Source organism: Heterocephalus glaber, unplaced genomic scaffold (assembly GCF_053883595.1).
Source record: "Heterocephalus glaber isolate CG9 unplaced genomic scaffold, H.glaber_assembly_v1.0 deba00000809, whole genome shotgun sequence".
Lineage (NCBI taxonomy): Eukaryota > Metazoa > Chordata > Mammalia > Rodentia > Bathyergidae > Heterocephalus > Heterocephalus glaber.
This window is the reverse complement of record NW_028258163.1, coordinates 1,851,127-1,878,761: the sequence shown is the minus strand read 5'-3', so window position 1 is coordinate 1,878,761 and position 27,635 is coordinate 1,851,127. Positions and strand designations below refer to the sequence as shown.

The 27,635-nt window shown below is 38.0% G+C and overlaps 1 protein-coding gene and 1 pseudogene across 5 annotated transcripts in view; one reads left to right on the top strand and one right to left on the bottom strand.

Annotated features, from left to right (window-relative positions):
• Window positions 1-27,635, bottom strand: part of Ubr1 (ubiquitin protein ligase E3 component n-recognin 1) — a 190,835-nt gene that overhangs the window by 155,055 nt on the left and 8,145 nt on the right. For all 5 annotated transcript variants that reach the window (XR_002388329.2, XM_021241737.2, XM_013078437.3 and 2 more), the window contains exons 2-3: window positions 6,844-7,100; window positions 4,349-4,427 (exon numbers count right to left, since the gene is read on the bottom strand). Coding sequence is in view for 4 of the 5 variants with exons in the window: in XM_021241737.2 (XP_021097396.1) it covers window positions 4,349-4,427; window positions 6,844-7,100 (336 nt within the window). In the remaining variant the exon portion in view is untranslated. The remainder of the gene's footprint in view (window positions 1-4,348; window positions 4,428-6,843; window positions 7,101-27,635) is intronic.
• On the top strand, window positions 22,400-23,587 carry LOC101720248 (ribosomal L1 domain-containing protein 1 pseudogene; annotated as a pseudogene).

Sequence of the window (27,635 nt, the reverse complement as noted above, 5' to 3'; positions counted from 1 at the left end):
ACAACACGGATGAACCTTGAAGACATTACATTAAGTTAAAAAAGAAAATCACAAAAAGACAAATACTTACACAGTCACATAGCCATTCTACAGGAAGTAGAATGGTGACTGCCAGGAGCTGGAGGAAGGAAGGAATGGGGAGCTACTTCTTAGTGAGTACAGATTTTCTTTCTTATTTTTATTTTACCTTATTTTTTATGTTTTTGGTACCAGGGATCGAACGCAGGCCCTTGCATGTTCCTTGGCCCAGCTTATCTTTCTTAGAAGGTGAAAGGAGTTAGAGACAGATGGTGATACTAGCAGCATGTGATGAACATATTCAATACTGCTGAACTGTACACTCAGTAACAGTGAAGACGATAATTTGTTTTTTTGGGTTTTTCTTTGAGACTGGGTCTTGCCCTGCAGTTCAGGTTGGCCTTGAACTCACTATGGAGCCCAGGCTGGCCTCAAACTCCTGGCAATCCTCCTACCTCCGCTTCCCAAATGCTGAGATTACAAGAATGTGCCACCATGCCTGGCTGTTAAATGTATTTTATAACAGTAACAAAAATCGGAAAATCTTTTACCGTTCTTTTTTTTTTTGGTACGGAGATCGAACTCGGTACCCTGTGCTTGCCAAGGCAGGTGGCGGAACCACTGAGCTAAACCCCTGGCCCTCTTTTACCATTCTAAATGCATGCATACTTCAACCCAGAAAATCTAATTATCTAGCTGCAGATATTCTTTAAACTTGTTTATATAAAAGCAAAGATTTTTTAAAAATGTGTTTGTTCAAAGAAACACTTTATTGTCAAAAAAAGTAAACAATCTACTTGTCTAGAAAAAGGAGTTTCGGGCTGGGGATTTAGCTTAGTGGTTCCACTGCCTGCCTCGCAAGCTAAGGACCTGAGTTCGATCCCTGGTACCAAAAAAAAAAAAAAGGCATTTTATAGCAATTAAATAAGCCAAAACTTACTACATGTATCAATACAGAATAATCTTTGTAAAGTATTGTTAAGTTAAAAACAAGTTGCAAAACAGAATATACAGTATAAACTCTCTACCCCCCCATATACATAAACATGCCAGATAAATGTAATAAAGATCTGTCAGGCTAAATCAGGCATGGTGGTGCACAACTGTAATCCCAGCACTTGGGAGGCTGAGACAGGAGGATGACTGTGATTTCAAGGCCAGCCTGGGCAACATGGTGAGATTCTGTCTCACCAAAAAACTGTCAGGCTAGACACTGTATTTTTTAATTATGGTTACCACTAGGGAGGCAAATACAACAGGACAAAAATCCAGTTGTAATGTTTACATTCTGTAGTATTATCTGAATTTTGAAAAAGCAGTTTTTAATGTATTGCCTAAGTTTATTTGTTTTACAGTGCTGGGGATTAAAACCAGGGCCTTGTGCATATTAAGCAAGTGTTCTACGACTGAGCTATACGCCCAGCCCAATAAATAATTTCTTAAATGCTATTGTGTTTGAAAGCAATATACAGCTGGGCATGGTGGCACACACCTGTAAACCCAGCAATGTAGGAGGCTGAGGCAGGAGGATCACAAGCTTGAGCTCAGCCGTAGCAACTCAGCAACTTAGTGAGACCTGTCTCAAAATTTAAAAAAATAAAAATAAAAAGGACTGGAGATGTAGCTCAGTTTGAAAGCCTGGGGTTCAGTCCTTAGTATCAAGGGGTAGGGGGAGGAAGACAATATATATATTTTCTTATCAAGTAGGAAGATCACAGTATTTATAAAGGAGGATGATGCTAAATATATGGAAATAATTATTTTTATAATTAAATCTTAGCCATCAGTTTTGCCTATGATTTAGCCCCTTTGATCCTAACATTTCATTTCAACAAATGTTTACCAAAAGTCTCTGTATCCTAAGTACCACGACAAACACAAGAGGTATAAAGTATGTGAGACCTAACCTGTCCTCAAGAAGTTTATGGTCAGTTGGAATAAAAGATACACAAATAAGATAAAACCACTAGTAAGAAAGAAGAGGGCCAGGGATTTAGCTCAGTGGTTCCGCCACCTGCCTCGCAAGTGCAAGGACCCGAGTTTGATCCTCGGTACCAAAAAGAAAAAAAAAAAGAAAGAAGATTGTTGGTGGTATTTTCCTGATTACTAATATACTTTTCAGTGAAGCAGTATTTAATAAGTACAAATACATGTCAATAGGGTTTAGGATCTAAAACAGGACTGACAATAAAATCATTGTTTTCTGAAGAAAGGCCTCAAGTCCCAATCAATTCCCAGTAACAATGTTTTGCAGATTAGCAAGGGGTTTTGATTTCCCTCCCACTTTTATCATTCTAGTCTTAAGGATTAGATTAGAAATTAGTTCAGCCAGGTGTGGTAGCACATGTCTATAACCCTAGCATTCGGAAGGCTGAGGCAGGAGGATTGCTGTGAGTTCTAGGCCAGCTTGTACTACACAGTGAATTCAAGAACAGCCTGAACTACATAGCGAGATCCTCTCTCAAAACAAGCAAACAAATTAACTCAATTCCCCAGAAGGCAAATTTCTTTCCTTGGCTGTATGAAAGAAACCTCAAAGGGCCATTCCTCAGTCTCCAAGCTGTGCTTAAGATGAACTTTTTTCAATATAAAAGGTAATCAGTAAAATGTGCTCTGTACATTAAAACCAGCTGTTAGAGGGCCGGGGATTTATTTAGCTCAGTGGTTCCACCGCCTGCCTCGCAAGTGCAAGGTCCTGAGTTCGATCCTAGTACCAAAAAACAAAAAAACAAAAAATACAAAAACCAGTTGTTACAAAGATTTAACTAGCTTTATAGCTTAAGTTTTAAAGGTTAGTAGGGGTCTGTTTTCTTCTCCAGATATGTTCTAGCTGGCTTGGGAATGTATTCAATCAAACAGCATCATCATATCACTCTCAAGGCTACAACAGGTCTGATTCTCTGAACCAACTTAGGTGAATTCAGTCTACTTAGGTGAATTCTGTTCTATTTGATTCAGTTATTATTCTGATTTCTGCTTCCTGGAATTAAATCTACTCATCAAATCAAAGACTGTGCTCCCATCTGCAAGGATAATGAAAAAATAGGAAGCAAAAGATGCATTCCAAAACAAAGGCTCAAAATTTTGTCTCCTTCCTGTTCTCAAAAGTTGTTAGAACTATTGTGCCACTAAAGTTTTGTCTTTGTTTTTGTTCACATAAGATCTGGTCTTGAGTCTTACCCTGCCATTACTCTCCTTTTGCCCCCTTCCCTGGAACAATACTTCTTATTTCTCTCAATTTCTTTTTCCTTTTTTATTGAAGACAGGGTTTTGCAATAGTGCAGACTGGCCTAAAACTTCCTACATGGCCCAGGCTGGCCTCAAAGTCCCAATCTTCCTGCCTCAGCTTCCCAAGAGCTTGGAATATAGGTGTATACCACCATACTCAGCACTTTCAATTTTTCTTTAATGTATTCCTTTTTTTTTTCTTTTATGGGGCATTTTACTATACAAAAAATATACACTATGTAAAGTTAAGTATATTATTTTGAAATGCTAAGTTGCCTAGGTCAGATTCAAACTTGTGCTCCTCCTGCCTCAGCCTCCCAAAGTGCTAGGATTACAGGCGTGAGTCACCATACTCAGCTCATGATTTGTTTTACAAGGCTAAATTATACTGTGTTTGTGTATGTGTGTGTGCATACGTGCATGTGTGTGTGTATATCAATCACTTTTGTTTTTGGTTCGTTTGTATTTTTTGGCAGTACTGGGGATTGAACTCAGAACCTCTGCACTGAGCTAAAGTCTCAGCCATTTTTTTTTTTTTCCTTTTTTGAGACAAAGTCTTACCAAGTCACTAAGTTACCTAGGCTGGGCTCAAACTTGCAATCCTCTGCCTCCCCGAGTGCTGGTATTTCAGGGATGTGCCACCATGCACTCTATTTTCTTTATACATTTATTTATCTTTTGATGGGCAACTAGGCTGGTTCCATATCTTGACTATTGTGAACTGTGCTGCAATAAACACGGGCATGCATGTATCTCTATAGCGCAATATGCTGACTTTAATTCCTTTGGAGATATAGAAAGGAGTGGTACAGCTGGATCATATGGTACAGCAGTTCTGTTTTTAGTTTTTTGATATCGTTATTCTTTAAATTATCTGTATGCTTTATACAAACTTTTGTATAAAAGTGATATGTCTCACCAAAAAGTTGTAAAGGGCTACCTCCTGAAGTAGGAGATGTCCTATCACATTATATATTTAATAGAGGTTAAAGGCCCACATACCAGTTCTGTTTAGCAGGAATGTAAGTACTAGTCAAGAATTTGGACTAGAAGGCCATCAGATTCTTGCTAATCCATAGATTTTATGGCTCTGGTTTCATACCTTATAGCGATGATTTTTATGAACACTATTCTGGAAGCAGTCCATACAGAGTACACATGTTGGATCAATTGCACAGTCCCTGGAAAAGATTGACAATTAGATTCCAAAATTTAGACAACTCCTATTGATGCTTATGGTATGACTATCATGTGAATAAGTTTCCTGTATGGCATCAACTGAATATGAAAATGCTTCAAAAACTGGATTTCAAAATATTTTGAGCAAAGACAACACTGTTAGTATCATTTTAACCTTACTGAAAATGTTAAGTGTACACATTTGGTTTTATTTCTTAAATCACTCTCATAACTTTGAGCCTGCACCTTGGTGTCGAGCTGTTAAGTTACAACTCAAAATTTTATTTTGTGAAAAATGATCAGTTGTGTTCCATTATTTGCCATCATCTCATCTCATTACACTTATAAATATTGGGGCCGGGGATTTAGCTCAGTGGTTCCGGCGCCTGCCTCACAAGCGCAAGGTCCTGAGTTCAATCCTCAGTACCAAAAAAAAAAAAAAGGAACTTATAAATAGATTTTATAAACACTGACTATACATTGTTAAATGAAGTCTGGATAAAGACGAAATTTATCGGGAATACAAGAACCATAAAGGAAGGGATTTTTATTTCATACACTGATGTGTCCCAAGTACCCAAAACAGTGCCTAGGACATACTACACAATATTTACTGAATGACTGAAATTCAATCTCTTCCCTAATAACAACTTTTTAAAATGCAGTACTTGATACTTTTAGGCAATCACTAAAAACAATATAAATTAGTACAAAGTGTTGGATTGATTTTTTAAATATTTTATTTAATTAAAAGAGTTGTATAGATGAAATTAGGAAGTTTGAAAAATGAATTTTAGGGCTGGGGTGAAGCTCAGTAAAGTGTTTGCCTAACACAAGTGAAGCCCTGGGTTTGATCTCCAGCAACATATACACACACACACACACACACACACACACACACACACACACATTTTAAAAGGCCAAGAGGATATAAAGGTTGCCTAATAATATTTTTTTTTTTGGTACCGGGGATCGAACTCGGGTCCTTGCGCTTGCGCAGCAGGCAGCGAAACCACTGAGCTAAATCCCCGGCCTGCCTAATAATATTCTTTAAAATATGTATAATCGATTGAACCTCTGGAGCAGGACTTCTCACCGTCAGCATATTGACTTTATGAGATAACTGCTGGGCATAGAGGGATCTGTCGTCCTCTGCATTGGAGGATGGTCAGCAGCAACCTGGCCTCTGCCCACTAGATGCCAGTGCCAATCCCTGGTTGTAACAATATCTTCAAGAAATTTTTAGAGACATGAATTCTACAAATATCTACTGTGCTTTAGTTGAACCTGACTGGGCTTTAGCTAAAAATATATGATAAATTAAGCTATACACATAAGATAAATGCATGACAGAAAATAGTACACAAAATTCAAAAGTAAATTTTTTTCTGAGAAAAGAGCAGGATAATACTGGTTTTAAACAAGTATTAAATATATATATATATATATATATATATATATATATAACCAGTCAACTCTAAAATCAGAGGGAAGCAAAGACAATAAAAACTGTTTTCATGAAATCTAAAAATTCATTCTCCTAAAGTACCTCTAATAAAGAAGAAAAATAAAAGTGTTGCTAAGCTCTAAAAGTCAAAAATTTCAGGTAGCAGTAGGGAGTAAAAAAAACTTCTTTGATTTACCATGATGCTTAGGACAACTGCTCCTACACCAAACAAAAAGCCTAAAGATGTTTCTAATTTCCCTACCACTGGCTTCTTCTGTTCAGCTAAATTCTAATTGTTCCCAACGGTTGGTCCACAATCCTTCACCCACAACTGTGAAATTCAAAAAATCCTAAAAGGTTTTGTTACTTTGCAGGCTTACACCAAATCTCAGTTATTTCAAAAGAAGAAAAGGAAAAGGAGGAATGACATAACATGACACGACAGGACTACAGACTTTATTCATACCACTTGGTGTGAACATTCAGTTTTGTTACGGAAATCTTTTTTTTTTTGTACCAGGGATCGAACTGAGGACCTTGGGCTTGCGAGGCAGGCAAGCAGTGGAACCACTGAGCTAAATCCCCGGCCCTAGTTACGGAAATCTTGCTGTGTTTGATTATAGGATCCTGCCTTGACTCTGATGGGGAAGTATTCAGAATTCTGAGATATACCTGGCCTTAGAGGTTTAAGATAAGAGTATGATGACTACAATACACACAAAGCAAAAATCTATTAATTATATAGTTTTGGAGAACAGGAAGAAAAAAAGTGAGAGAACTGTGTAACTTGAAGTCACATATTCAAAAAACAACCTGTATGAGCAAAACAGACTTAAACTATAAAATAAAAGGAGGTTAACTAAATAGGGGTAAATATAGTATAAGTAGTAGTAAAACAAAAAAAACCATGGAATAAGTATGAAATACCAAGTTTATAATTATAACCAATCCTGTAAATCTCTAATTCTTACCTACAAGAATATGTTGTCTCTCCACTTTTGAAAACCTTCCCACAGAGTTGAAAAGCTCCACTATGTTTCAATTTCTCTAAGCAAATATCTGGATCTTCTCCAAATAAGTACCATTCCAACGGAGAAAATATTGATAACTGTACATTCTCTTCTTGCTTTTCCAAATCTGGGTCCATTTCAGCAAAATAAATTTCTGGCACCAACTGTGCCAAATGATGCAAGAAAGCAGTATAAAAATGAACTTGTTGATCCCACCACTGAAAGAAAAGATAACAGATTAACTTAGAAGTTCTCACTTTATAATGTAGGGTACAAATAAAGCATAATTCTATATTTTCAAGATGATTTATAATATATTTTGTCCTTTGCCAATACAAAAGGCAGATGGGGAATTAAATAAAATTAACCTTGGAAATAAGCAGTTGCCCAGATATAATAAATATCTGGAAACAAAAAAGTTATCCACAGTGTGTGTGGGGGGGGTGCTTCCCTCTGGAATGGCCATTCTTCCCCCACCCCACCCCACCCTAATTATTAGGGTAGGTTTGTGACACACAGGAATAGCCATTCTTGCTGTGTTAAGGTAACCTATTATCAGTCACAGGCTAGACAAAGCATTCTCTATTTCTTAGTTTAACTGTTTGAGGGAACCATAGTGTTTAGTAACACATCAAAATGGATGCAAGTCAGAGTTCTGTGAACACAAAAAGCACATAACATTAAATACAAAAAACAAAAAAATGGGTGTGGTGGGACACACCTATAATCCCAGCACTCAGGAGGCTGAGGTGGAGGATGGAGTTCAAGGCCAGCCTGAACTACATAGCAAGACCCTGTCTCCAAAAAAGAGAGAAGCTCTACCTCATCAAATATAAAATCTTCTGTTCTTCAAAAGAAAAGATGGCTTATCTGCACAAGAAAACATTCTGTTCAATATCATCAGTCACTAAGAGAATGAAAATTAAAATGACAATGAGATATTTCTATATAGTCTATTAGAGTGGCTAAAATTAAAATCTGACAATATCAAATACCAATAATGATGCAGAAAAATTAAGGAAGGAAAGGATAAGGACTCAGAAATGGAACAGGCACTTTACAAGAGTTCAACAGTTTCTCACAAAGCTAAACATACACTAATCATATGACCCACCAATCAGACTACTAGGTATAAATGGCTCAATATCCCCAGCCAGCTTCCTTGCTTTTAAGAAACTCGTTTGGTTCACACCTGAATTCCAGCATTCTGTGAGGCTGAGGGAGGAGAATCACAAGTTCAGCAGCCTAGGCTATAAAGTGTGACTAGAGACATCCTGTCTCAAAATAAAAATTTAAAAAGGTATGGGGATGTAGATCAGTGTGAAGACACTGGGTTCAATCCCCCAGTACCACAAAAAAAGAGGTGAGGGATAGATATTTATCTGATATGGCTGTTGTACACAACTGTATCTTATGAGTCTGTGGATTTCTGAAACCTATGATTACACATTCAATAAATAATGAGTTCATCATAAAAAAACCTACTGGGTATTTACCAAAGAAATGAAACTTGTGTTCATGTGTGCACAAATGTTACAGCAGCTTTATCCATAATTACCAGAAATCAGAAACAATCTAACTATTCAACTGGTGAATTAATAAATAGTCTTTATGATTTTTTTGTGTGTATGATCTTTTTTTCTGTACATTTTGTGATTTTTCTATTTATCCCTACTGTTTAAAATTTCAGGATGGTGTTAGTGCCTTAGAGTAGGTCTTTTTCATTCATTGTGCTGGACTTTTCACTTCATGGACCTCTCAATCTGGAAATTTATGTTTTTTTAATTCTGGAAACTTTCCCTGCATTATTTCTTAGAGACTTTCTGGGTCTTTATTTTTTCTGGTTTTTTTCCTTTTTGTAACTCTAGGTCAATTTGCGTTACTTTTAAAGAAATTTTTTCAATTCTATCTTCCAAGCTGTTATTAAATTTTGAATTCATGTTTTGATGTTTTTAATTTCCAAGAGCTCTATTTTGTCCTTTAACTCCTTCCTCCCTTCCTCCCTTTCTTCCTTCCTTCTTCCCTTCCTTCTCCTTGTCTTATTTCATAAATGCAACATTTCCTCTTTTCTTTGAATGGATAATTATAGTTTCTTATATTTTCTCTTGTTATCTCTGTTTCCTGTGAGGACTGCTTTCTCAGAATTTCTTGTTAAAGCGTGTTTGTTTGCTTCGGTCTCTGACTTCCACATCACATGTCTGATGATGCCTTACCGTGAAGCCTGTTTAAGGTTAAGACATTTACACACCCATGGAATGAGTGGGCTACACAAATGTTAGCTTTCCCCGCTGACTGGTAGCTGGGGACTGGGTCATTCCATTAAGGAGTCCTCAAATCCTTTCTGAATTAATAGTGATATATCCAACTACTTGGCAATACATAAAAGGAATGAGCTATTAATACAAACAATATCATGGATAACTTCAAAATGCATTATTGTGGAAAAAGTCATACTCAAAAGGCACCTGTCCCATAGCACCTTGGACGATTAAGAGCATCTACTTCAATTAAAGCCCATCTCTGTTTATTCCAAATTCCTAACTACCGCAGTAAGTGGGTTTAGCAGTCAATATACACTGATTTCAAGAACACTGCCATTCTGCTCTTATCATCAATCAAACAAGGCTGGTTTCCAGATATCAAGCAATGCTTTGTATAAACAGACATTTGGGAAATACTCACTGGCAATGTGATAGCCAACCCGACTCCATCTTGTGCCTCAATGTCACTTTGTACCTGTGCTTGAACAAAGTGCTTGCACAAGAACAAAGTACCCCAAACCCCCACATCCTGCTTGGCAGTAAACTTGCTACAGTTTCAGGATGTTTTGTAGCTCACCTAGTGTGTGTGAAACTTTCTTGTACCCCCCACTAACCTGGCATGATTCTGCTTCTGTAAGATTCCTTGCTCTTCCCTGAGTCCTCCCCAACTGAAAGCATGATTTAAAAGGAGAAATCAAACTGCTTCCTATTGCCGAGGAACCTTTCTAGGCCACTAGCCCGCCTCGGTCACCGGCTATAATAAATAGGCATGAATCTGGCATGGAGTATGGTACATCTCTATTGCCCAAACTCACTCGTCCACAACAGCAATTTGGGCCTAAATGTTAGGTCTGATTACCTGAAATCAGCCTATCAGCCACATATCGTTAGTGGGTTCAAGTGAATAAAGCTGAGGGAAACTGGGCTGAAGATACAGCTATCTATCAACCTAACACTGGCAATTATTTGCAGTTAAAATTCCTCTAATGCAATCTATACTGTTCACCTGAAATGAATTGGCTCTTTTCTCTCATAGTTACGTAAAAACTGTAAGGTATTAATGTTAAATTTTGTATTTGTATACATTCAAGTTTGTAGTCTAATGGTAAAACTTATTTAAAATTTATAAAAAGGGCCGGGGATTTAGCTCAGTGGTTTCGCCGCCTGCTATGCAAGCGCAAGGACCCGAGTTCGATCCCTGGTACCAAAAAAAAAATAAAAAATAAAAATAAAATTTATAAAAGGCAGCCAGGCGTGGGGGTGCACACCTGTAATTCCAACACTCCAGAGGGTAAGGCAGGAAGATCACTGCGAGTTTGGGGTTGGCCTGGGCTAAGTGATTTCAAGGCCAGGCTGAAGTATACAGTGAGACCCTGTCTCCAAAAGAAAAAAAGGCTATGTATAATTCCATCAGTGCTACATTCCGACAAAGGCAAATTTTTGATAAAGCACAACGCATTGGTTGTCAGAAATTGAATGTGGGGAAGGGGCTGACTACAAAGTAGCAATGATGAGATTTTTTTGTTTTGTTTTGTTTATGGTACCGGGGATTGAACTCGGGTCCTTGTGCCTGCTCAGCAGGCGGCCGACACCACTGAGCTAAATCCCCGGGCTCTATGATGAGATTTTTGAGGGCAATAGAACTAACTGCTCTCTCTGTACTGTCGTGGCAGCCTCAAAATTATTGGTATGTCAAAACCCATAAAACTATAAAATAACAAAGCATGATGCTGAGTGGTTGCCTAGCATGCCTGAGTCCCTGGGTTCAATCCTCATCACAGCAAAAAACAACAAACAGGGCTGGGGATTTAGCTCAGTGGTTCCATCGCTTGCCTTGCAAGCGTAAGGACCCGAGTTCGATCCCTGGTACCAAAAACAAAAAAAAAAAACAACAACAACAACAACAACAACAAAAAAACATGAGGTAGTTCATGTGGATTTAAAAATGAATAAAAAGGACAGTTTAAAAACATGAAAAAGGGCTGGGGATTTAGCTCAGTGATTCTGCCGCCTGACTCACAAGCACAAGGACCCGAGTTTGATCTCCTGTACCAAAAAATAAAAATAAAAATAAAAACATGAAAAAGGGCCAAGTGTGGTGGCACACGCCTGTAATCCCAGCACTCGGGAGACTGAAGCAGGAGGATCAAGTTTGAAGCTAGCCTGAGCTTTATAGTGAGTTTAAGGCCAAACTAAACTACATAGTGAGACCTTGTCTTAAAACAAAACAAAACAGGGGCCAGGGATTTAGCTCAGTGGTTCCGCGCCTGCCTCGCAAGCGCAAGGACCCAAGTTCGATCCCCAGTACCAAAAAAACCAAACCAAAACAAATACATATAATACAAATAAAAGTATGAAAAAGAGAGACACAGATGTTGAGAAAATATTTGCAATAATAATGATGAATGCTTTCCTTCAAAGACTAGGAACAAAACAAGGATATGTTTTCTCCTCCCCTATTCAAATTGTAATGGCTGTCCTAGTGAAGCTAATTTAAGACAATCAATCAACTAATCAATGGGTAGTATAAACACTGGAAGGGAATAAAAGTAAAACTGTTTCTACCGATGGATGACTTGATTATTTTCCTAAGAAATCAAATACACATACAAACTACAAGTGAATTTAGCAAGCTCATCAAATATAAGATTAATATACAAAAACCAACTATATTTCAGTATATACTAACAAAAACAATTGAAAAGCCAGGTGTAATGGCATAAGCCTGTAATCCCAACATTTGGGAGGCTAAGGCAGGGGGATCACTGAGAGTTCAAGGCCAGCCTGGGCTGTACATGTAGTGAGTTCAAGCTCAGCTGAAGTACATAGTGAGACCCTTTCTCAAAAGCCAAAACAAAACAAAAATTGAAAAGTAAGGAATTTTAAAAACTATTTAGAGTTAGTATCAAATATATAATTCATTTTAATAAACGATGCATAAAACTTCAGTGAAAACTACAAAACATTGAAATTCCTAACACATCTAAATAAATGAAGACATATACCATGTTCACTGGTTATAAGATTGAATATTGTTAAAATGTCCATGCTTCCAAAATTGATCTATTAATTCACACAATACCAGCAAGCTTATTTTATTTTTTTTGGTACCGGGGCTCGAACTCAGAACCTTGAGCTTGCAAGGCAGGCACTGGAACCACTGAGCTAAATCCCCAGCCAACAGCAAGCTTATTTTAGAAACTGGAAAACTGATATTAAAATAAATATGGAAATTCAGAGGACCTAGAAGAGACTTATACTACCTCATTTCAGGACCTACTGTAGAGCTATACTGTGTGGCATCAGCATTAAGACAAACACAAAATCAATGGAATAGAAGAGGGACCAAAATCAATCTATATATAGAGAGAGTCAATTTTTGAGAAGGTACCTACACATTTCCAAGGAGAAAAGACAGTATTTCAAAAAATGGTGCAGAAGCAATCAGACATCTTTACAAAAAAAAGAACTTCATACTTTATATCATACACAAAAATTAATTCTAAATTGACTACAGACTTACATATAAAAGGCAAAACTAGTGCTCACTTTGGCAGCACATATACTAAAGGCAAACTACAAAACTTGGTTTTTCATTTTTGTTTTTTTTTTTGAGACATCAGAACTTGGTTAAGTTCAAGGCTGGCCTCCAATTCAAGATCCTGCTGCTTCAGCCTCCCAAAATCTGGGATTACAGTTGTACCACTGCTACTGGTCTATAAAACAAGTCTTGGGGGCAGGCTCCAGACTAGACTGGACTAGACTAGACCAGACCAATGAGATAATATGCCCATTTAATGTGATCCCAAATAGCCTCAAATTATCTCCCTTAAGATACTTATTAACTTTAAAGAGAAAGATAGTAATTTTAAAACAAAGAAATCTACTTTAAATTTAACTAATTTAACTAAATAATTAAGAAAAATATCACCACGGGCCAGGGATTTACCTCAGTGGTGCCGCTGCCTGCCTCCCAAGCGCAAGGTCCCGAGTTTGATTCCCAGTACCAAAAAATAAAAAAATTTTTAAAAATATATCACCAGTAAAAAAAACTGCTATCAAGAATTCCTTGATGAGCTGCACTGAGGACACTACACAATTTTTCTGTTATTCTTGCCAAAAATGTTTAATCTTATTCTAATCATCAGAAAACATCAAGCAAATCCAAACTAAGGAAACAGTCTACAAAATAACCACTCAGTATGCTTTAAAAGTATAAAGGTCATGAGAAACAAGAAAAGATCAAGTCACTGTTACAGGCTGAAGGAAACAAGAGAGAGAACTAAGTGTATCCTGGATATGATCCTGAAACAGAAAAAAGGACATTTAGGGAAAATGGCAAGAGTCAAATGAGGTTTGTAGTTTAATTAGTAATAATAATTTCTTGTTCTTGACACGTGTACTGTCGTTATGAAGGATCTTAACATTTGAGAAGCAGAAAGAGGGGTGGTACTACTGTGCTACTCTTTTTGCAGCTTGCAAGTCTAAAATTTCAAAAACAAATTTTTTAAAAAAGAAATGATGCTGGAACTACATATTTACTAGTATAAATAGGCATTAATAGTAAATTAGGTTACAAACCAGTATGTACATTTCATTTTGATTAAATACTATATACACATTTATGTATTCATGTATACACACATAGGGATAAATCATGAGGAATATATTAAAATGTTAAAATGGGTGAGTGGTGGAATTTTTAGCATGTTTTCATTAAATTTGTCTGTCTGCCAACTTAATGAGTAATACCATTATAGTGATTCTATATTTTAGAGGTATTTATTTAGGTATTTATTTATCTACTTTTGTGGTACTGAGCCTTTACAATGAGCTACATCCTAAGCACTTTTCATTTACTTATTTTGAAGGCAGGGTCTTACTAAAGTCGTTCCACCTGGGCTCAAACTTGCAATCTTCTTGCCTCAGTCTCCTAGCGTGCCAGGATTAGAGACATGTACCAATGCATCTGACTGGAGGTAATTTTGTAATTTTATTTTATTTATTTTTATATGCAGCCCAGATTGGCCTCAAACTCACAGCAATCCTTCTGCCTCAGCCTCATGAGTGCTGGGATTATAGGTATGTGCCACGTCGCACAGCTTAATTTTTTAATTTTAAAATTAAAAATATATTTACTGGCCCAGTATTGTGGTATACGCCTATAGTCCCAGCTACTTGGAAGGCTGAGGCAGGAATCACAAGTTCAAGACCACCTTGGGCAACTTAGTGACTCAGCAACCTCGTCTCAAAAAATTTTAAAAGGGGGCGGGGGACCGGGGATTTAGCTCAGTGGTTCTGGCTCCTGCCTCAAAAGTCCAAGGTCCCGAGTTGATCCCGAGTACCAAAAATAAATAAATAAATAAAAGGAGGTGGGGATGTAGCTCAGTATGAAGCCTCTTGTGTTCAATCCCCACCCCCACAATTTATACAAAAGCAATTTCTAAGAGCTATACTTCCCGGTATTCTAATCCTAACTTTTCTAGGGTAGTTAGAGACCAACAATTTGTTCCTCCACATACTTGCCAACAGCCACAACTAACAAGTAATATATAGTGTTCTATACTATACCCAAGGTTCTTTTCCTCAAACAGCTCTAAATGAAACACATACACTCACACACACACACAAAACCCCTTTATGTCCTATTTGATCATAGGCAAGGCACATTACTATTTCTTTTTTTTTTCCCTGTTTCACAATATTTGCTATTCTTTTTGGTCTTTATTTTCACTTTTAGTTTCTCACACCAGAGAAACTAGATATTTGCACATGTGTGTTCAATTTATTTCATTTAAGAATTTGTTTTCAGGCCAGGGATTTAGCTCAGTGGTTACTCTGCCTTGCCTCACAAGCCCAAGGTCCCAAGTTCAATCCAGAGTAACAAAAATAAAAATTTACTTTGGGCCAGGGATTTAGCTCAGTGTTGCTGCCACCTTCCTCACAAGCACAAGGTCCTGAGTTTGATCCCTGGTACCAAAAAAAGAATATGTTTTCAAGGTGCATCCATTTACCTAGAAATGTCTCAAGTTTATCCTTCTTTATGGCTGAATAATACGCCATTATTTTAAAAAACCACATCTTTTTTTATCCATTCATCAGTTGATGGGCATTTGGGCTGTTTCCAAGATTTAGCCATTACAAGAGTAGGACAAAATTGAGAGTCAGCAAAGATTTAAGGGATCTTCCATACAAGCTTCTCATTTTATAGATTTTCCAAATCACAGAGAAATAAACTTATTTTTGTCAAAGATTGCTGAATAATCACCAATATTAGCATCATAAACAGAACTAAAGGATCTGGGGATGTAAGTCAGTAGCAGAGGCCTTGCTTAAGATGCATGAGGGCCTGGGTTTGATCACCAGCACTTGGAGAGGGAGAAAAAACAAAAAACCAAATAAGAACTAGATATCTAACTTCTAAAGTTCAATACACACTCTACTAAATCAAATATATACAGGTATTTCACATTCACCCTTACTGAATCGTTCAATTTCACATTGGCAGTAAAACAAAACAAAGCTTTGGCTTCTCAAACATTTCCTCCAAATGAAACCTCTTAGCTAAAAACTGCCCAACATTCTTGAATACTGGTAAATATTCTTATTTTATATCTCTGTCATTATATGACTGCACAAAGAATTGATATTTTAAAACATTTCTCTATATTGCTGGTTGTTTTGGGCAGAATGTCTGGGTGTTTGTTTTTTGAGATAGGGTCTCGCTATGCAGTTCAGGCTGGCACTGAACTCTCTATGTGGCCCACACTGGCCTTGAACTCATGGTGATCCTCCACCCTCAGCTTCCTAAGGGGTGGGATTACAGGCTTGTGCCAATCCCTTAAGTGGCCTCTCTTACCTCCACCTTATCTCTTCCTCAAGGCCCAGTTCAGGCCCAGTTCAAGGCCAGCTGTAGTCAAATACTTCACTGATAAGCCCAAGAAATTCCCATTAACTCTAATACAGCACTTACTAAAGGGGCCACTAATTTTATATTCATACCACTGCCTGATATATTTGGTTGTCTTTAAATGTTTACATATAGCCTCCAACTACACTAGAAGGTCCCTGAGGAAGAGAACTTTGCCTTTCCAATTCCTGTATTCCCATTGCCTAACACAAGCACACAACAACAGTTCTCAGTAATCACTAAATGGTACAAGCTTCTTGCCAGAGAGAACAAAGCAAAAACTACATAAAAAGTACATAATGCAGAGCTGGAGATGAAGCTCTGTATAGAGTGCTTGCATACTACCCAAGAGGCCTTGGTTCAAAGGAGAAGAAGAAGAAAAAAAAGAGGAGGTGGAGGAAGAGGAAGAAGAAGAAAAGAAGAAGAAGAAAGAAGAAGGAGAAGAAGAAGGAGAAGAAGGAGGAGACAACGACGACTACACAATATTTTATTAGGTGAATAAAAACAGTATCATTCAGGAATTACTACTGGTGACTAGCATAGGTTTTACTTCTCCCCTCTTTGATTGTTCTAGGGTTTTCCTCTAGTTGCAACAGGAATAAAATTAAGGATTTTAAATATCAATGTTCAGAACAAAACATTTTTCTTTCTGTAAAAACAGTTCTCAAAATACTTAAATTCCCCAACATTCCAAACATGTTCCTCATCCCCATGGAGTCTAACAAATATGTTCACAATTCTGACCTACTCAGATATGGATTCCTGTTTGAGAACATCATTCTGAAAAAGGAAATTATGGTAGATTCCTTTGGTTCAAACCACTTATCTGGCCATATAACTGCTAGATATCTACAGAGCTTTCAGAGGCCCTATGACTTTTCAAAATTACTTTTCAAAATGGTAACAAAATCTGTACTCTCTGGATTTTTTTTTTTTTTTTTTTAAGTACTGGGCATCAAACTCACGATTCTGCACTAAGCTGTATCCCCAGCCCTTTTATTTATTTTGTAAAATTTTAAGACAGGCTGTTGCTAAGTTGCCCAGGCTGGTCTTGATTTCATGATCCTCCTGCCTCAGCCTCCCAAGCAGCTGGAATTACAGGCATGAACCACTCTGCTCAGCTGAAATTATTCATAGCCTGTATTTTATTAGTAATTACAGCTGTCTCAGCATCACGAAATCTTTTGTTATACAAAGTTTTCTTGTATTACTATTTGACAAATTATAACAAGACTAAAAAAGCATTCTAAGGGCCGGGGATTTAGCTCAGTGGTTTCACCACCTGCTACGCAACCGCAAGTACCCGAGTTCGATCGCTGGTACCAAAAAAAAAAGCATTCTATTATAATTTATAACACATCTGACAGTTATCTAAGACTATCTAAAACTTGTTCTATGGCAACTTCAACATTTTTGGAGTATGACCAGCCCAAAATCTACCTTCCTGTAATTTTTGTCCTAGGCTAGGTGGCCATGGTAACACATTCATGTAATCCCAACTACTCAAGAGGCTGAGGTGGGAGAATGCGTTCCAGGCCAGCCTGGGCAACAGTGAGACGTTGCCTCAAAATAAAAAATAAATTAATTAACTGAAAAAATTCTAGGCTTCCTGGAATAACTGAGTACAGTTTACTCTGTTTTTCATCTAATAGCCTTCTAAATAAAGGTAACTACTGTGTCTCTCATTCATTTCTTCATTCCAGAGCTAAAAATTTGAATAAAGAGAATAAAGAACTTTGGCTGTTGCTAGAAAAATGGTGTCCAGACCACTTGCCATGTTGATTCACCTTTATGGAATACGCACAATATGCCTCTGTACAGAGGAGTGGGATTATTTGTTACCTTCCTTGTCCTGAGCACTAACCTGATTTATAAGATCTAAGTCCCTTAGATCAACCACACAAAAGAGACCTTGGTCCTTTGCACAAATTAATCTAATTGTAAGGCTTTGCTTTCATTCTAATTAAGTACACCTTATTAGTTTTGATGCAATACTCAACCTAAGGAGATTTTTTTTTTCATCCTATAATGTTTTGCTATCCCTGCAACCCTTGGGCTCTGTAAATAGTAAATTAAGTATTCTGTCTTACTGGTATTGCTATTACCCAGGGTCAAATATAGAGGCACATGACAACACCTTTCACTTTTCTTTCCTGTGGAAATAATATATAAGCATGCTGTCAAAACTTAGTTTTTGTTGTTTCGAGACAGGATCTCACTTTGTACTTCAGGCTGGCCTTGAACTGACTACATAGCCCTGATTGGCCTTGAATTTGCAGCAATCCTCCTGTCTCAGCCTCTCAAATGCTGGGATTACAGGCATGTGCTACCATGCCCTGCTCAGAATTTAGTTTTTAAAAAGTATTCTAACCCTCTTAAGCTAATCTCTTTTTCATCTCTGAGCATATGTCATGCCTCAATTCTGGATCTGTCCAGAGACATCCAGAATGTCTCTGGATGAATGACATTTGCTTTCCTAAATCCTGGAGTACATATCTAATCTCTTCCTGCTGTACAGACTACATACTTGAGAAGCAACTAAAATCCTTTCTTGGAATACAAGGCAGATTATGTGTGCACTGAGAAACAAATAAATTAATAGACTTTTCTGCCTGTGGCTAAAGTCATTTCTAGCTGACCCTTAAGTTCCAAAAGTTGAAAAGCATTTTAAAAGTTAGCCCATAATAAATAAACAAATAAATGCCCATAAAGATACATTAAGCCGTTAGAGTCTCACTCCTTTAAACAAGTCAAACTGACTTTTTTCTGAAGAGCACCATTAAGTAAACTATTAGAAGGAGAATTATATTCAAGAGATTAACTGTAAACTCCATTCTGGTCAGGGCCTATGCCACTCCTGGGTAGCAAGTGGGTACTCAACAAAGTACAATAACCCTTCTGGAGTCTTTCAGTAATGTTTATTTAGAACAACATATTTCCATAAGCACTCGGTTTATTATAGGGGCATCACATTTTTAAAAAAATGTTTTACAAACCAATTTGCTGGGTGTGGTGGCACACACCTGCAATCCTAGCTACTTGAGAGGCTGAGGCAGGAGTCAGCCTAGGTAACTCAGTGAGACCCTGTCTAAAAATAAAAAATGAAAAAGGGCTGGGGAGATAGTACAATGGTGGAGCACTTGCCTAGTATGCATGAGGCCTACGTTCAATCTCCAGTACTGGGAGAAATAAAAAAAACCCAAACTCATCAAATAACTATTGTTTCTTTAATAGGAAACATGTTTACCCAAAATATGAAAGAACACACAGGAGTTCACAGTAAGTCACCTTGGACTGAAGAGGTTTAATTTGGGGGGGGGGGCTTAGGTTTAATATTTTATCTTAAACCAACCTAGGCAATGAATTAAAATCATTTCATAGAGCACGGCATATGATTAACACCTTTAGAGAAGTAGATAAAGGTGATGATAATGGTAACTTGAGGCAATCTCCAAAAGTCAGCACATAAAGAAATCCTGCATTGGCCGGGGATTTAGCTCAGTGGTTTTGCCACCTGCTGCGCAAGGGCAAGGATCCCGGTACCAAAAACAAAAAAAAGAAACCCTGTATCATTATTTAAGCTCATATCTATCTAGATTCCCTATTAGTAGGAGGAAGACAACTTGTTTTGTGTTGTTTTGTTTTTTGAGACAGGGTCTCCCTATGTAGTTCAGGCTAGCCTTGAACTCACTATGTAGCCCAGGTTGGCCTTGAACTCAGCAATCTTCCTGCCTCTGCCTCCCCAGTCCTGGGATTACAGTCAAGTGCCACCAGGCCCAGCTTGCAACTTTATTTACAGGATAATGTATGTTATTCAACATAAGAAGTAAGTGTTCAGCACCAGTTCATCTATACTAGTGGTGGCAAACCCATGGCACATGTGCCACAGTAGGCTGTTTGTTATAATTGCAAGCTCTAAAAGGTTGGCCATCACTGATATACTGAGACACTGTTCTTTTTTTTTTTTTTTGGTACCATAGGTGTAACTCAGGACCTTGCACTTGAGAGGCAGGTGGTGAGACACTGTTCTTTTCCTAGTCTCTTAGAAGTAGTAGTGTCGAATCTGTCATTTTGACCTGGGGGTTTAGAACTTAACTTTATATCTAACTCTATAGAATTTGGTACTAAAATATCAGAATTTCCCTATCTGCCCATAATAGAAATTATGAAATAATGAAAAAACAGTAGGTATGAGGCCCTGCTAAGATCTGGTGACAAAGCATTTCAGTTAAGACTCAAGATACTCAAGTTTTCACCATAGTTTCCCCATTTAAAATGTGTTCTTTCTGTCAGGTATAAAGAAAGTTGTTAGAGCAAGGCATGGTAGCTGTCATCCCAGCACTCAGCAGGCTGAGGCAGGAGGATTACAAGTTCCAGGACAACTTAGGCTACATAATAAGACCCTGTCTTCCAAGAAGATGCCAGAGCGGTAAGCAGCATCAAATCAACTTTTCTAAGATTCGGGATCCAGACGCTGGAAAATAACAACTTGGGAAAGAAAAGAAGGAGGGAGGTGGATGCCCAGGACCCAGGAAGGATCTAAAGGGAAAATTAGCCCACAGAGAAAGTGAAGAGACAGACCTCAAAGCAGAAAAAGGAAGGGGCAGTCTGTACTTTTTCCTGGCACCTGGTTCATGGCATGACAAAGGAAAATCTAATCTACGGAAACACAGTGAGGGCAGGAGACTCCAGAGAGAAACACACCAGTGGAATGGAGCAGTGGATGCTGTGTGCAACAACAGCTGGTGAGTGAGTCCAGTGCAAGTGACTGCAGTGTCCCCTGGAGATTAAGCTTGGTCAGACACCATTTTAGGGAGGGGCCACTGAACCCAGGAGTCAGAGCAGCTATGGGTTGGCTTTATCTCAGGGCTCCTAGTATTAAAAACTCAGTGACTGAGTAAGGGTCAACCACGGGAGACCTCCAGGATCAGGAAGCTGTGGTCAAGCCAGGAAGACACCCAGAGTGCTATAAGCTAAACAACTCTGGCCCCAAACCCACCACCAGAAGAAAGGATTAGCCTAAACTTCTGTGGATTCAAAAGTACCAGAAGCAGCACCCAACCCTAATCTTACTACAGGCTTGGTAGGATTATCAAGTACTGATCTGGGTTCTGACTGCCTCCTGTGTCTACCACTGAGAGCAGAGTCACACCCTGAACTGGACAGCATCACAAACTATAGACCCCAGAAGATAACCACAGGCTTGAAATCACAAAGAAACTTCATTTTTCTTTTCCCCATCATTGGGGGGGGTGTCGGTGTTTGGTTCATTTGGTTTTTCTTTTCTTTTCTTTTTTCTTTTTTATTGTTTTTGTTTTTTCATGAGTGTGAACATTCTCTTTAGTTTTGTTTTGTTCTTGTTTTTGTTTTTCCTTCTTTCTTTCTCTCCTGTATCCTTCACCAATTTCCTGAGGCTTGGGTAATATTCCTTTGTCTTTCAGCCTTGCTTCTAATCTCTTTCTCTTATTTCTCTATTTTTCCCTCTTACTTCTTTTAAATAGTCTCCCACTAGGGTAAAATCACTCTATTGAGTGGATATTTACTGTATATAATTTTCTGATTTGTCTTAGATTTTTATATAGAATTACAAATCTTGTACCTACAGGTAATGGTGGCAAATTAATAGTCATCACACTTTGTCATTTTCCAGTCTGCTTGATGCTATTGTTATTACAGATTGTACTACTTTAGCCAAGGTGACACAACTGTTGTGACCAACTGACCTTCCTTGTATGCCAATATCTAGATTGTCTGGGGGCCATAAACAATACTGCTGTATAGTCCAATAGCAAAGAACTGTGCTAGGGCAGACAGGCAGCAACGTTTCATGCTTAATAACTTGAAGAGGCAGGATCCTGGGACAGACTCAAAAGGAAAACCCAGCTATGCCTAGAAGACGTCTCTGAAAAGTAGTCATTTCCAGGCCGGGGGTTTAGCTCAGTGGTTCTGCTGCCTGCCTCACAAGTGCAAGGTCCCGAGTTCAATCCCCGGTACCCAAATAAATAAATAAAGTGTCATATCATATACTGGAAAAAAAAAAGTCATTTCCTAAAGAAATCTCAATATTAGTAACAAATCTATCTATAGTAAGCAACTTACAAGCCTCAATGCAGAAAACAAATAAAGAAGAATAGAAAATGAGGAAACACAGAAGCAATATCCAACCCATAATCCCCAAATCATCCAAGGCAAATCAAGGGGGCCATTGAGGCAGAAGAAATCAAAAGCCACCCAGCTGAATTTTATGAAATGTTAGTAGCAGAAGTAAGAAAACAGACGAATAAGTCTCTTGACAAAACCAAAACAGGGTGCTTGCTTCGGCAGCACATATACTACTAAAATTGGAATGATACCAAAAAGATTAACAATCTCTTGGATTATTCCTTTCCGAATTTTAAAAATGGAATATAAAGCGTATGAAGCCAAGCTCCACCTCCTGAATAGTTTTGACGTCTTTCTTATTGATGAAAGAATTAGGCAGCTTTTGCCCTCACACATAGGAAGACATTTCTATCAAAGGAAGAAAGTTCCAATACCTGTAAACCTTCAGGCCAAGAATTTATATCAAAAGAGATCAAGAGCGCTCTAGCTGGGACTGTCTTAAATCTCCAAAAGTGGTTCTTGCAGTGCTATACGCACTGGAATGCAGGCTCAACACATCACTGAAAACACTGTTGCGGTGGTGGAAAGTCTTTCAGAAAAATTGCCGGAGAAGTGGAAAAGAGTGAAACTCCTGTTCGTGAAAACTGGGAAGTCGGTTTCCCTTCCCATCTTTTCCTCATTTATCTCTTATCGGAATGAAACCAACAAAATCTCCATCAGTGAACTGAGGGAAAAAGAAGCTAAGAGGAAAAAAAGAGAGGAAAAATATCGTGAAAAGCAGAAGTTGAAGAGGGAAAAAAAAAGTTAAAGGAAAAAGCTAAAAAGGCTGCATCAGTCCTAACTAAAGGTGGCATGGCATCTAAAACCAAAGGTGCTTCTGTGAAGAGCCATGGGTCCCGGAAGAAAAAGACTAGCAAAGTAAAAACCCAAGTTAAAGTGAAAAATGAGTCTGACGATGAAATTCCACAATTGGTACCAATAAGTGAGACTCCAGTAAAAGGAAACATTGAGGTGCAAAAACATGTCACAGAGAAGAAGTCTCCAAAAAAGAGTCCTGGTCCCAACACACCTAAGGGCAAGAAGAGAAAGGCCCTGCCAGCTCCTGAGACCCTGGGTGCAGGTCCAGGGATGAAGCCAAAAATGAGACAGAAGAAGAAACAAAGAAAACCCTCACCAGGTAAGAAAGATCTGAGACAGACTCCAAAAAGCCAGAGGCCAAGTTCTTCGCTACTGCTAATAAATCTACAAGGAAAGCTCCCCACACCCCTAAACAATTGCCCAAAAACCCCAAAGTGTCCCAGTCGACCTAAAATCAGTGACTCGACCTGAAGGAAACAACAGAGTTACTTGAGGGCTGTTGGAAAATCCTTGGGTCCTGGGCTGGAGATGTAGCTCGTAGTAGAGGGCTTGTCCAGCATGCACAAGGCTCTGGCCTCAGTCCTCTGCACCATTAAAAATAAATGAGTAAAATAAAACACTCGGGTCCTGATCCACCATTGCAGCCTTCTTCAAAAATGAGGCCTGGGGCCGGGGATTTAGTTCAGTGGTGCTGCCACCTGCCTCGCAAGTGTAAGGTTCTCAGTTTGATCCCGGGTACCAAAAAAAAAAAAAAAAAAAAAAATGAGGCCTGGGTTTAAATATTTTTAAAACCTCCACAGGTAACTCCCAACAAGTATCTGCTTATAAGAAACACTGTTTAAAATGTATTTTTAAATTGCTCTTCTGTTTACTTGTTAATGTCAGGCAAAATGAATGCTTCTCCAAATTTGTGATTTTTTTTTTAATTACTAAAGTGTAACGTTTGCTTCTGAGTAGAAAAAAAAACCAAAAACAAAAACAGGGATAATTAAAGAGATGACAGCCATAATGAAGGAAATTGTTAGTGAATCTAGAGTAGATGCAGATAAAAAAATAAAAGAGCTTAGGAAAGAGACATTGAAACCATGAATGCCCAACATAGAAAAGAACTGTATGTTATAAAACAAACTCAAACAGAAATCCAGGAGATTAAAAACTCTACTGAAAGTATATGTAGCAAAGTCAACCAATGTGACGATAGAATATCAGATCTAGAAGACAGGGTTGTGGTTGGTAATAGTTAAATGAAAGACCTCTTAAAATGACAAAGAAACTAGGCATGGTGGCACATATCTGTAATCCCAGCACTCAACAGGCTGCGGCAGTAGGATTGCTGTCACTTAGAGCCAGCCTGGGCTACTTAGCTAGACCCTGTCTTTAAAAAAAAGCAAGGGACCACAAAAACTCAATCCAACAGGCTGGGGATTTAGCTCAGTGATGCCACTGCCTGCCTCGCAAGCAAAAGATCCTGAGTTCGATTCCCAGTACCAAAAAAACCCCCTCAATCCACAACTGCTACATGATACAAAGACGACTTATATAGGATTAGTTTGAATCCGTGAAGAACTAGAATATAGCACAAAGGGCATAAAAATCTTGTTCACATAAGTAATAGCAGAAAATTTTCCGAGCATGAAGAAAGACTTTAAAATACAGGCAATCGGGCCAGGGATTTTGCTCAGTGGTTATGCCACCTGCCTCGCAAGTGCAAGGACCTGAGTTTGATCCCCAGTACCAAAAAATAAAATAAAATAAAATACAGACAATCGAGGCATATAGAATGCCAAGTAATCATGATCAGAAAGAAAACTACACCAAGGCAGATTAATAGTCAAGGTTCCAGAAATTCAATACAAGAACAAGATACTAAAAGTTGTTAGAGAAACAATTCACCTATAAATGAAAACTCATCATAATCACAGCAGACTTCTCAACACAAATCCTATTTCAAGCTCTAAAAGAAAACAACCTCCCACCCAGATTCATGTACCTTGCAAAATTCGCTTTCAAAATTGATAGATAAGATACTTCCATGACAAAGAACACTTGATTTTGATTTTTTTTTTGGTACTGGGGATCGAACTCGGGTCCTTGTGCTTGCGCAGCAGGCAGTGAAACCACTGAGTTAAATCCCCAGCCCACAAAGAACACTTGAAGAAATTCATGAGCACTAAAGCAGCACTCCAAAAAGTTCTGAAGGATACTCTAGAAAAAGACAACAAAAACTACAATTCTAAGAATCCCAATAGAGTGAAAGCACCAGGCCAGGCAAGCAACTAAACAGAAGAGAAAGAAGGAGAATCAAAAACATGAAAATTAAAAAAAAAAAAATACATGAAAATTATTGCAAGTGCAAGGTCCCAAGTTCGATCCCCAGTACCAAAACAACAACAACAACAATAAAATGAAAATTATAAGACAAAGAAAAGTCAATACATATCAGTTATAATCAACAATGTGAATGGTCTCAATTCAACAATCAAAAGAAACAGACTGGCAGAATGGATCAAGAAACAAGATCCAACAATATACCCCACATGAGGAACAATTTAATTTGGTTACTACATACTTGTTAAGGGAACAATCCAAGAGGAACAGACAACAATCATAAATATATATGCACCAAATACTGGCACACCCAACTGTGTAAAACAAACACTAATGGATATGAAAAATCAGATAAGCACTAATACAATTGTAATGAGAGACCTCACTGAAACAAATAGATCAACTAGGGCTGGGGATTTAGCTCAGTGGTGCCACCTGCCTCACAAGTACAAGGTCCCGAGTTCGAACCCTGATACCAAAAAAAAAAAAATCAACAAAGAAATATCAGAATTCAACCAAACCTTTGAACAAATGGACTTAATAGATATTTACAGATGTTCTACCCAACAACAGAATACACAGTCTTCTCAGCAGCACATGGGACTTACTCCACATACTAGTGCACAGAACCATGCTTAAGTAAATGCAAAGGAATTGAAATTATCCCATGTATATTATCAGATCATAGTGCAATGAAACTGGAAACCAATGGCTAAAGAAACCACAAAAATACATAAAGACATGGAAATTAAATAACACCCTCCTGAACAACCAATGAATCACAGACGAAATTAAAGAAGAAATTAGACAATTTTCCACAATTAAATGATAATGCCAGTATGACATACTGGAACTTATAGGATCCAAAGAAAGCACTCCTATGAGGGGAATTTATAGCAGTCAATTCTCACATCAGATAAACAGCGAGCAAGCTCAATAACCTAATGTTGAACCTCAAGCTTCTAGAAAAAGAACAACTTAAACCTAAAGTACACATGAGGGAGAAATTACAAAGATCAAAGTAGAAATTAATGCAATTTAGACTAAGAAAACAATACAGGACCGGGGTTTTGGCTCAGTGGTTCTGCCACCTGCCTCGCAAGCGCAAGGTCCCAAGTTCGATCCCCGGTACCAAGAAAAAAAAAAAAAAAGAAAATACAAAGAATCAATGAATCAAAGAGTTGGTTCTTTGAAAGAGTAAATAAAACAGATCTTATCAAAAAAGGAAAAGACCCAAACCCATCCAATTAGGAATGAAAAGAGTGAAATCATAATGGATCCTAAAGAAATTCAGAATATCATCAATATCTACTTCATGAACCTGTACTCTAATAAGATGAAAAATCAGAATGGACAGATTCCTAGACACATATGAATTACCAAAGCTGAATTAAGAAGATACAAAAATTTTAAATAACCCAATATCAGTCAATGAAATTTAAGAGATAATTTTAAAAAACCTACCAAAAAGGAAAAGCCCAAGTCCTGACAGATTCACTGCTGAATGCTACAAGAACTTTAGAGAAGATCTAATGCTACTACGCCTCAAGCTCTTTAATAAAATTGAAAGGTAAGCAATACTTCCAAAGTCATTGCTGGCAAGCATTATCCTGATACCAAAACCAGAGAAGAATCAACCAAAAAAGAGAACTACAGGTCAATCTCCTTAATGAACATAGATGCAAAAATCTTCAATAAGATACTAGCAAACAAAATGCAGCAAATCATCAAAAAGATTATACACCATGACCAAGTAGGATTCATCCTAGGAATGTAGAAATGGTTCAGTATACATACATTCCTGATTTCATCCAGGAATGGTAGCTCATGCCTGTAATCCCAGCACTCAGGAGGCTGAGGTAGGAGGAATACTGTGACTTTGAGGCCAGCTTGGGTAACATAGTGAGTTCAAGGCCAGCCTGGACTACACAGCGAGACCCTGTCTCAAAAAAATCAACACCCCCTAAGTCCCCCCAAAATTTTGAAAAACCTGGGCGCAGTGGCACAAGCCTATAATCCCAGCATTTAGGAGATTGAGGCAGGAGGATGGCCATGAGTTTAAGGCCGGCCTGAACTATATAGTCAGACCCTGTCTCAAAAGATATATATCTAGGGCCGGGGTTTTAGCTCAATGGTTTCACCGCCTGCTTCGCAAGCACAAGGACCTGAGTTTGATCTCCGGTACAAAAAACCCCAAATATATATATATATATATATATATATGTGCAAATCAATACATGTAAACCACATTAAAAGAACCAAGGACCAAAAAAACAAAAACAGAACAAACAAAA